The sequence below is a fragment of the Sphaerodactylus townsendi genome, linkage group LG06 (assembly GCF_021028975.2).
Source record: "Sphaerodactylus townsendi isolate TG3544 linkage group LG06, MPM_Stown_v2.3, whole genome shotgun sequence".
Lineage (NCBI taxonomy): Eukaryota > Metazoa > Chordata > Lepidosauria > Squamata > Sphaerodactylidae > Sphaerodactylus > Sphaerodactylus townsendi.
Window position 1 is genome coordinate 34,933,590 of NC_059430.1, and position 12,293 is coordinate 34,945,882.

A 12,293-nucleotide genomic window follows, 5' to 3' on the forward strand; every position below is an offset into this window, starting at 1 on the left:
AAAATGACAATTCTACTCTTTATTATTGAGAGGAGACTTTATGTAACTATTTAAAGCTCACCTAAGCCAGGTTTATTAAAAATATTTTAATACTTGTCATGCTATGCCCCACTTGAAATCATTGCTGTACGATACATGGACTGTTCTTAAATTAATTATGTAGAAATAGTAGATCTTACTCTTTGTGATAGCAAGCCTCCCCAAGACCAGAAGCAAACACCCTGAGCCTATAAGTTTACTTAAAGTGAACCAAATAAAGCTTATCTATGGGAGGTCACTCCTCTATAAAGTCCCAGAGATATCAATAAGAAGACTATTTCAAGGTCTACCAAGAAGAAGAAAACTCCTGGGAAGAAAAAAAAAGTTCTGGAAAAACAGACTGCTTATATTGACTCCAAATGTGATCTGTTAGACCAGGGGTAGGGAACCTGCGGCTCTCCAGATGTTCAGGAACTACAATTCCCATCAGCCCCTACCAGCATGGCCAATTGGCCATGCTGACAGAAACTGATGGAATTGGTCCTATCTGGGCGTTCTAGGCTAATATCATGCCAGTGTACTTTATATCTATCTATAGTGTTCACTGACACTCAAGGCAACAAATAATCATATCCACTAAGGGATCTGCAAACTTCTGAGTTCAGTAATAGCTCTTCATATGCATACCAAAGTATATACAGGTACATCCATACCTCTGTTTCTGTCCCCCAAGTAGGTGTGTAATGATATGCTGATAATGTTGCTTAGTAAGAAAAAAGACTTTTGAGGGGTTGTGGCTTTCAACAGTGAAATGCTAGATGGGAGAGAGAGTTCTCTCTTTCCATATTCTCTATTTTGCTTCTCAAATAGCCCTCCTCCCTGCTTCTCCCCCTGTTCCTGGTTTGGATTTGTACAACCCTATATATGCAGAGGCGTAGCTCCAAGGGGAAGCGGGAGGGGGTGCATGACGCACCAGGCATACGCCCCTATGGGGGCGCAGTGAGTGCGTTCTAGGGGTGTTCAAGGGCATGGCAGGGGCATTATGGGGCAGGACGGGGGTGAAGGACGCACTGGTACACTGGGCGCTTTTCCCACTTGCTACGCCTCTGTATATATGTGAATAACATTTCAAAAGTACAGAAAAGGAGGGCTGTTCAACATTACTACATGAATTATAGTCACGGAATCTCTCAAATATTTGATATTATTACTTTTACTTAGCTATGGGAGCAATAAAAAGGGGATGATCAAGGAGGTCAATTGCTACATTCAGATATCATTAACAGCAGTCAATTGCTACATTCAGATATCATTAACAAGTCACCACAATTTGTAACAGTTAGGAAGCTTTATTATATGGTTCTGATTTTTAGGCAAGAGAACAAGCTTCAGTTTGTTGTTTCTTACCATTCAACAAAAAAGAAACTGCATTCAGAACAAGCTACATTGATTGATTAATTTTTTTTCATGTCCTATCCCAGTAGCTTTAGCTTTGAACCCAAAGCCTCCAATTTCTCAACCACATGAGTCAAGATTTCCTCACTTGTTCACAACACAAATGTTGTTCATGATATTTAGATGCAGCCAGTGATCTTTCTGGGATTAGCTGTAGTCAATTTATGATGTTTACCCTCCTCCTATTGTTCAATTTAGTTTCCTAAGTAATGTATTACAATGTTCACTGATTCTCAAGTTGACAAATAACAAATAATCCTATCCAGATATATCTTCCAATGGCTGGAAGGATCAATATAGAAAATACATACATCTCTGTCTACTTTTAATTTTTTTCGGATGTTCCTTTATTTTAAATTGAGATCCATGTAACTTCAATCAAATCTCACTGGATGACTGTAATAACACAAGCAGATTCCAGTTGGATCACAGCAGAAATTCATTTAGTGCAATACTCTGTTCCTATCAGTGGCTACCCCAAAAAGTCTTCAAGAAGCAAACAAACATGGGATGAAGATGAAAGTCCTTTCCCCATATGTCCACAGAATCTGGTATTCAGAGGTACACAGCCTCTGTAACATGAGAGATTACATTAAACCTTCATAGTGAAAAGAAGTCTTTATAGCTATTCTCCACAAGAACATAGCAACATAAGTAGACCCTGCTTGATCAGCCCAGTGAGCCATCTACTCCAGCATACTGTTTGAACCAGCAACCAACCAGTTGCCGTGACATCAATAATGCACAGAGTTTGAGATCCTCCCCTGCTGCTGATTCCCTGAACTAATATTCCGAGGTTTGCTGCCTCAGGATATGGAGTTATTCCTGGACCTTTCCCTTTAAAGCTGTCTATGTCTGTGGACATCACTGCATCACCAACAGTGAAAAGGTATTTCCTTTTGACTCTCCTGAAACATCTGACCCTCCTGAACATATTTCTCAATAATTTCCTTGGGTGCCCCCAAGTTCTAGTTTTATAAGACAAAGAAAAAAAAGATTGCTGTGTCCACTTTCTTTACACTATGCATGATGTTGTAAACAGAGGTGGGATCCAACCAGTTCTCACCACTTCTCTAGAAGTGGTTATTAATTTTTTCTGAGTGCTGAGAAGGGGTTACTAAAGCAACCCCCCTGCCCAATAGGGACTGGAGGTGCGTGTGTGCGGCGGCGCCACTGTTTCAATCCCACAACCATCAGAACCTGTTATTAAAATTTTTGGATCCCACCACTGGTTGTAAACCTCTGGAATGTTTGCCCTTTGCCTTCTTTTGACTAGAATGAAAACTGTTCAACCCTAACTAATAGGAAAGGTGTTATTAGTTGCCCTCTTTTGTGCTATTTCAAGCTTCACAACATACTTTTTTTGGAATTTGATGTATTGTCAATTAAAAGCCCTATCTGGTTTCAGCATGTCCCGCTTCACTTGTACTAGGCTGTACCAGAATCATTTCCAAAAATCCTAACTGAATATATAAAGCTCCTCTTCACTGAGTCAACCGCTAGCCTGCATAGAGAAGTTCAGTCAAATTAGCAGATAGTCTATAGCAGTGGTGGAGAACCTTTGGCACTCCAGATGTTATGGACTACAATTCCCATCAGCCCCTGCCAGCATGGCCAATTGACCATGCTGGCAGGGGCTGACAGAGTATAGTCCATAGCATCTGGAAATTAAGAATGCTCCTACCAGTCTATAGGGTCTCAGCAGTTGTGTATTTACCTAGGGGACATGGTATTTACCTATGCATCCAGGTGCCCCCTAGTGGGGGGCGCAAACATTTCAGGTTCATTTGTGCGTGTTTGGTATTTTGGGTTTTTTCCCCAGTTTTTGGCCTGCAGGGGGGTAGCGTTTTTTAGACTAGCACCACAAAGGAAGTTTTCAGGAGCCTCCTATTGATGATACCAACACGATTAGGTGAGGTTTGGTTCAGTGGATCCAAAGTTATGGAGTCCCAAAAGGGGTGTCCCATCCCCCACTGTTTCCAATGGGAGCTAATAGGAAATGGGGTCTATACTTTTGAGGGTCCATAACTTTGGACCCCGAACAAACTTCCTGTTCTAGTGCTATCATAAGGAGGGTCTCCTAAAGAAATACCCCTGAAATTTTGGTGTGCTGTTAGTTAGCTTAACTATTGCACCCTGACAAAGCTGCAGGCACCCCCCAGAATCTCCCAAGGGTTCTCCTCTTTCTTTTAAATCCACCTCCTTTGGCATGGACTCTTAAAAAGGAGAATGTGTGAGGTCCCCAGTTTAAAGGTTGAAAATGGTGCTGTTTGGGAGTGGATTCCACTGGAGGTGTTTTGTGAGCGATGATGCTGACATTTGTTTGGTAAATGTTTTGCTGGGGGTGATTTGTGAGAGATTTATATGCTTAATACCCACTTGCACTTAATTGGAGCTGTTTCTCAGGCTAATAACCTACCTCATACGGTTGTGAGGACAAAATTAGTAAAGAGGACAAAATTAGTAAAGAGAATTGGTGGGGAGAGAGCCATGTACGTTTTGCTGGGGGTGGGAGGTGTTTTGTGAGCTGGTGCAAAAAATCATTGTTTGGTTGTGTTGGGGGAGGGTGGCCGCCCATGGGGGGGCACCAAATTCAGGTTTTGTCCCCAGGCTCCAGTTTTCCTAGATACACCTCTGGGTCTCAGGCATACAAACACCCTTTCCAACACTGGCTACCAATTATTTTTTTTACTGAGGGATTGAATTAGGAAGGTTCTGAATGTTGTTTGCTCTACCACTGATCTACAATTACCATTTTGAATTACGGTGATTCTCAAAAGGGATACTTCAAAACCTTTACAGATTTTAATCAACTGCAACCAACGAATCAGTATTAGTACAGTAGTGTTGATTTCTCTACCTGTCTGGTTAAAGTTGCTCCCCAGTGGCTGGAACCTGACAGGAACTGGGGAGAACGGACATGGAGGGTACCACTGTCACCTTGCTCGAAACTCTGTGACTTCCCCTCAGAAATAACATCAATCATCATAAGGGATTACTAAAACCACTCTAGAATCCATTGAATTCTAGAGCAGTGGTTCTCAACCTGGGGGTCGGGACCCTTTTGGGGGTCGAACGACCCTTTCACAGGGGTCGCCTAAGACTCTCTGCATCAGTGTTCTCCATCTGTAAAATGGATAAATGTTAGGGTTGGGGGTCACCACAACATGAGGAACTGTATTAAAGGGTCACAGCATTAGGAAGGTTGAGAACCACTGTTCTAGAGTAATGTGATGGAACTTCTGGGCTTCCTCTGGAAGTGATATCACATTGCACCATGACCATGATATTTGTTATTTTTCTCCTGCCTGCTAAAGCAATGGTGGAAGAAAATACAGGTTGCTAGTGAGAGATCTTCCACCACAGCAGGCAAAACTATGCCTATTTTAGAACCCTTTCTTAAACCTTCCTTATTAAAAGTAAATCTCTCCTGTCCCTCCTCTTGCTGCAAACAGCCCTGTATGTCAATAACAACCACAACAGCTCAGATAATCACTGACGAAGGAAAACAAACCATGGGATGGGATGAGGAAATACAAGGATCTCAAGTAAACACATAACTGGCATTTCCAGTAATAGGATAAACAATGAGAACCCTGAAGGCAAATCAGATAATAAGGATGTTTAAATTAAGCTAACATTCTGTCACAGAATCACTAGGTGAATCCTTAAAATGAGAAAATGTAAGCTATCATCACAGTCATGTTTAAGATGGATGTAATGAAAGGGCAGCAAGGTGTTATGTTTTATATAACCATTGCCTGAGGCACAGTGCTAATCCACACTGAGTAAATAAAATTATAGGTGGAAACCATTAGGATCCTCAAGGCCATCTAATCTAGTCCCCTTTTAGAAGCTACCCCTTATCGTAAACTGGTTGTAGAACTACATGCTTTAGCTAGCCAAACCTCAGCATTAGCATAAGACAAGTTGGCCAGAGCTTATTTGCTTACAGAGTTTCCTTCCAGTTAGCAAAGAAAATAGCATTTTTTCATAAAGAGGCGAGGCAGAACAAAAGGGAAAGTTTATTACAATCTTAAAAATCAGTTCTATATCATCTGCTGTAAAGTTTTGAAAGCACTCAAGGTTAATTATTATGAGTTACAGTGGAAGCAGAGGTGAAAGATATGGAACTGTTGATTTGAGCAGAACCAGGAGTATTTAATAAAGATTACTTCTTTTTGGCATAGATATTCTGAGACCATATGTGGATATAAATGTTTCCTTGTCTGGGGAATGACCACTCCCTCCTTGATGTATGAATAAATATGTGTAACATACTGTTTATTTCTTCTTTTCTTTCCAAGGTTTATATCATTTCCACCAAGAATTTAATTCCAACACCCTTTTTAATCTAACTAAAGTATTGTGTGAAAGCTCTAAGGCAGTTCAGAAGGGCTACAAGGTCCTGATGAAGAAACCCTCTGAAGTTACAAGTGTAGAATTCCAGGTTAATTTGAGCAAATTAAAATTTTATTGATATGTTTTCTTTAGCTTAATTGTTAAAAAATAATTTATCTTATCTCTATAATGAGTAAAACAATCTGAGGCAGTAACTTCTGGGTGAAGTGAGTTTCTCTTCTCACAAATCTACTCTCTTACTCTCTCTAAATCTCTGTGACCATGTTAGGATTTGACTTTCCAATTTCTCCTATGTATATTCTACCTAGTTCTTGCTCTAGGATACCTAGGATAATGTTGGCAAGGGTACTAGTTATTTCTAGTACCCTTTTGTATGACCCAGCCCACACACCTGTCATAGGATACCAATCTTTCCAATCAGATTTCTGATCAAATTCTTAAAATCACGGAAACAAGTGGGAAGATCATCAGTGCTTCAAAGATCTACAATAATCTTTTTTAATCTTTAAGTAATATAGAAATAGAAATGCAGCATTTGCTTTGTGGAACATAGCTACTCTCTTGATAAATGACTCCTGTCTTGATATGAAGAGAGGAGGGCTACTCAGACCATAGCTCAAGTCTATTCAGTGGAGTTTACTCACTGTTAATGATACGAGATCCTTTGATTATCTCTTTTTCTATTAAAAATACAAAATAACTAGGAACATACCCAGTCAGATCCAAAACTGTCAAGATTTTCTTTTTTCAAATTATGAAGGTTTGTAGATGAGTTGCAGTTATTTTATCTTGGAAGAAAACACCCTCTATGTTGACCAGATGTTTCAGCCCCTGCTGTGAAATTAGGAAATGAGTTTCCCAATGGCTGCCTGCAGCTATTTTCAGAGCTTGCTGATTCCATTGTTTATTGTTTATTGGTTTATCCTTGACTTATTCTATTAAGTGTCACCAGAGAACACAGTTTTCTTCTAAAGCGAGGAATCACCTTCTTCAGTTCTATTTTTGTTTTGTTTTTTAAACTGAAGGACTGTGACCTACCAATGAGAATGGGTGACAATGACATGCACATCTGGAAAGAGCACAAAGGCATCAGGAACACTTTATAACTACTATAGGAAATCAGTGCTACATTTAGAACTGCACATCTTCACAAAATTGGCTACATTTTGTGACTGTTGGTATGGCCATGGAATTCAAGTTGCCAGCTACCATCAGTGAAGTCTGATAAATTGGGAGTATTTGGTGGTCTATGGAGAAGAGGAAAGGTTATGGCTGTTTTCAGGAGATCGCAAAAGAAGAAATGAGACATGAGAATTACAGACAAATATAGTACATAACACATTACTGTCAGTAGTATAATTGCCACTTGCACACTTTATTTATGTATTTATTTCAGGGCATTTTTATTCTGCCTCAGAACCTCGCTGAGAGGAGCTTGCAAAATATTAAATCAAACCACTGACAGCTTAAAAGAACAGTTCCCAAACTGACATCCACATCCAAACCATGGGTACGAGGGTGGGGGCAGGGGGGCGGGGGCTCTAAGGAGTGGCACAATCTTGCACTGGTGTGCTTAACCTACCGGGGAGGAGACAAACAGACTGGTGGCTGCCTGTCTCACAGCACCACTGCAAAACCCAGAACCTTGGGCTGTGGTGGGGCTGTGCTGGCGTCCCACTCGCACGCCAGCATGGGGATGGGGGCATGAAGTTCCCAGGGGCAGAGCCAACATTACTTGGCTCCCTCCCAGGATTGAGACCCAGGAGAATGCACCCCGTCCCTTAGACACACGCCTTCCTTTTGGTGGTGTGTCCTTTTAGCCTTATAGGACATTATGGGGGTGGTGTGGTTTCAGGCCTTTTCCAAGCCCCTGAAAAGCCCGCTTGGAGGTGGTGCGGCACTTCCACACTGGTACCACATCCCGCAGCCTCTAGGTTTTGATGAGGCTGCCTAGCAGTGTTCAATGAGCAACTTCTTAGGTAAAAGCCTCAGTGAACAGAAACAATTTGGCCTGGTGCCTAAAAGAAAGATATGAAGGTAGCTAGGCAAATCTCAAGAGGAATGTCCTTCTATAACTGAGGTGCCACAACTGAAAATATTCTCCCTAAGGTTGCCACCCCCCTCACCTCTGAAGGTGAAGACATAGAAAGCAGGGCTTGTGAGACAGATCTTAATTGGAAGGCTGGACAATGTGGGAGGAGGGGGTCCTTTTAAATACCCTGGCACAATTTAGGCAAGAACCAGAACTTTGAATTGTGCCAACTAGTTTACATATTTCATTGACTTCTACAACAGCCCTATAAAAAATAGATGAGTCTCATTTTGCAGGTGAAGCCTTGAGGATGCGGGCAGAATCAGGTGCCCTAGCCAAAGTTTTTTTTTTTTAATATTTAAGTAATCAGCAGTTCAGCTTACAGAAGATAACTGAAGACCTTCTGATTGGACCTCACAGTGTTGTAGGAAATGTAAAGGATATTGTCAGATGTGAACATTGTCCATGAACACTGCCACTTTCCAACACTACCAGCTTCATTTGACCCACTTTGTAAAGTGTCATATTTTCCTTAATAACACATCTGTTTCTTGCCTGTACTTAAAGGCCTTCTCATTTTTTAAAACAACTATCATGGATTCTGAATAGATTCCAAGTTGCCCAATACAAACTCTGTATACCATCTAACACAATGATTCTCAACTTTCTTAATGCTGTGACCCTTTAATACAGTTCCTCATGATGTGGTGACCCCCAACCCTAACATTTATCCATTTTACAGATGGAGAACACTGATGCAAAGAGTCTTAGGCGACCCCTGTGAATGGGTTGTTTGACCCACAAAGGGGTCACAACCCACAGGTTGAGAACTGCTGATTTAACACATTGCCTTATCTAATAACCATGATCTATTTTGCAAGCTGAAAGTGCATGATGCTTCTTCCATCCATAAAAGATCTTATGTACCAGGAATTGCAATTAAAAAAAAACAGCCACAGATCCAAAGCTGAGGATTACTAAAAGGCAACTTGTGAAAGATCCCAGTAACATCTCCAGTCCTTAACACACTGGGGCTGTCTTTACCTACTGATCTTTCTGTATCCGACTTCCATTGACAAACATGGTCTTGCTCTCTCTTGTTCACACGCTCTTTTGCTGTGGCTATTATCAGTGCCCTCAAAGTATCTGACACTATCCCAAACAACAGGTTGCTTACTTCTGGCAAATGGTGGGTATAGGAAATGCAGACCACCAAGAACCAAAGGCACTTCCAGAAGAGAGGGAAATAATCTACCTACCTCACACTTCTCCACTGCCGGCTGCTGTCCGCACTCAGAGCTGTTTCCTGCCACAATGCCAGCCCGCAAGCTCTCACTATCGCCAGTCCCTTCCTCCATAGAATAAGTTTTTGAGTGATTGCCACGACGATGGGACAAGCTCCGGCTCTGCACCAAACTGAGCTGCTTGCGAAGTGCCCGGTTTTCCTCTTCCACTTCCCGCATGCGTACTTCCAGACTCTCTCTTTCTCGTTGACTTGTGGCTGTGTAGCGAGGACTGTGGGGCTGAGATTCAACTGGCGACAATGACACTGGCTTCCCATCTGTGCAGGGGGACAACAACAGATATTTATTAGTTTAAAATTTATGCTCCAGGGAAGCAACGGAGAAACTTTTCATCCAACAGCTTCCAAAACATGCACATGATGTTTTTGTCCCCTTTTATACCAAAGATTATGCATATATAATGCAAACTACGGTTTCTCAGGGGTGTGGTCACCTGCTATAGTGCTGACTCCATGTTCCAGTCCTCTGGCAAAATAAAGATATAGAAACCAGGTGGAAGAACTATCTAGGAAGAATCACACCAACATCTGAGAATGTATGAAGAAGAGATGAATGATCTTTTCACCTGTCTGCTCTTTCCACATAGTTTCTCACTGGAGTGGGATTGCATGAAGTAGCAAAGAACAGTAATCACACAATTCCTGTGACATGACTCTGTCAACATGGGTATTTTCCATCAGGCCCTCTTTCTTACAGCTGCCTATTCTATTTCACAAACACATTGAATGATATATAATGGCAGGGACAGATGCTTATGCTCAAACACAGGCATTTTACCTGCATTCCACCTCAGGTGGTAGTGGGGGGGGGGAGGAATATGAGAAATTGATTAGAGAAATTTTGCTTTTAAACTCCACTGAACTTGCAGAAAGCGGAATAATATGTACTGTTGATCTGTGATTAGTATATCCGATACCAATTAAATGAGAAGCTGCCTTTTAAGTTTCAGAACAGAGACAACTAAGGTAGGGAAAGCTGCCCCAGGTATGCACTTTCTGATACATAAAACCTCATTTGAGGATACGAGCTCAGAGTCCGATGCATGAACATGAGGAGGTGCAAAATTTGCAAAATGGTGGTATGTGGCCTAACTATTTAGTTTCAGGCCAGGTGTTTTACTTTTCGAAGTCTATGAGATAAGAGGTTATTACTTGCAGAGTGTCTTCAGAGACACTCAATCATAATTCAATACAAGTAGGTACTTATTCAAACACTCTTCCTGCTATCAAAGCATTATCAAGGAAGGAGGGGATCTGTTACAAAACTGCATGAAAGAGATAAATATAAGCGTATTGGCCCTTTCTGCACAAACCAAATAAAAAAAATTTGAGGCAGGAAATAAAATATTTCTACCATGGATCTGTGCATGGCTATAGCCCAAAACATTCTATTTCCTACCTGAAAACATTTTGCATACAGTTCCCAAGCGATTCTTTTTTGAAAATGGTTTTCTGGAAGCAATTCTTTTGTGGAAGAGTTTTCACTAGCTGTGCGGATCTCTTTAAAATGTTTTCCATGCTACTCTGAAGTTTCTGGATTTGCTCATCAGCACCATTTTCTGAGCTCGTGTTGGCCATCTTGTGCTATAATTACTTCAGGGGGTTTTTTTGTGCTGTATTTACATCAGGGTTTGGGGGGGGGGGTGTAGTGAAACCTATGTAGTGAAACCATCAAAAACAAACAGATACTGTGTGTACCACTCAGACCAAAACAAGGACCACTGTATCTATGCTGCTGCTAAATATTTATAACACATCTATCAAGTTTCAAGTGCATTAATAAATGTGAAAGTCAAATAAATGAACAAAATGCAGAGAGTAATAAACAATAAATGATAGTGCAGGAAAGACCTGTTACAAATCACACAGAAAAGTTCTGTATATAAGTCCTGCTAGTAGCCAGTCCATAATATTAAGTCCAATGAGTTAATTGGGTATTCAAATCCCCTGGATTGTATAGCTTCTTGTAACACATTAACTATCCAGTGTCAAGTGTTTTAATAAATGCTAAATAAGTGCAATAAGAGAAGGAAGTGTGGAACACAATAAACAATAAATGATAGTGCAGTCTCTTGAGGAAACAATCTCCCAGAAAGTTGGTAAGATAAAATGAGATCCACTGTCAACCTGTGTTTTTGACAATCTTTTTCAGTTCTTAATTCTTGCCTCTTTGCTGAGGGAGATTCTCTAGTTGACTCTAATGCTTATACCCATAAAGAGACTGATAGCTTATAAAGAGAGCCAGAGAGTCGCTATGAATGCTCCTGCTGACAATAAGCTATATCATTGTGTAGTAAACAGGCTTGGACTATTTCTATGAAGAGTTTGTCTCACGAACTTTAAGGCACAAGGCAAAACACAGTGGTTTGGGTCCTTTTCTTTGACAGGTCATTTTGGCGATAAGCAATGAAAAGAAATAAAAAGATCCAGTGTGACATATTTGGTTTTTCTTTTATTCCACTCAAAGAAAAATGATATAAACAACCCACCCTCTTTTTTATTTAAAAAAATCTAATTTAATTGCAACCCCCAACAGAAATAAATAAATATATAATAACAATGGCAAGTCTACATAAAAGCATCTATAAAAGATTACAAATATCTAATATCACCCATTGTGATCACTCTTATCAGAAATATAAATTCATGAGGTCTCAAGATTTATTTTAAAATGGTCAAATATCAGATAAGAATTAGTTTTCCATTTAATTTTGATAGATTCCATTGCCTTTAATCTTGGGAAGGTTCACTACGGGGACATTTGAACACTCAAATTCAGTTATAGTTGAATGTTTCTGAGAAGTTTTATATGCTGAAGTACAACCCACACACCCATATTTACAATTCTTTATTTGACATATATAACAATTCAGAGTCCATTTCTCTTGATGGCAGAAGGGGGGGTGGTGGTAAATAAATACCAAAACGAAAAAAGAATGAGACCGTTCAATGGGATTAGAAGGGTGTAACTGTCTAGAATTGTACTGCTAATAAGCCAGACAGAGTTTAAAGGTAGAGCTGTCTGTCAGCCAGTCAGCCTGGACTCAGTACAATCATGACCTAGAGAGCACACCACAAGAAGAAGCAGGAAGCCCTCATAGATAGACTTATCTATGGTAAAAATGGGATTGGCTGGATGAAACAAGTGAAGGAGTATACTTA

At 40.5% G+C, this 12,293-nt stretch overlaps 1 protein-coding gene across 1 annotated transcript in view; it reads right to left on the reverse strand.

The window, feature by feature from the left end:
- Positions 1–12,293, reverse strand: part of LARGE1 (LARGE xylosyl- and glucuronyltransferase 1) — a 405,097-nt gene that overhangs the window by 223,270 nt on the left and 169,534 nt on the right. Inside the window, 1 exon segment of the mRNA XM_048499683.1 lies at positions 9,088–9,389. Coding sequence (XP_048355640.1) covers positions 9,088–9,389 — 302 coding nt within the window.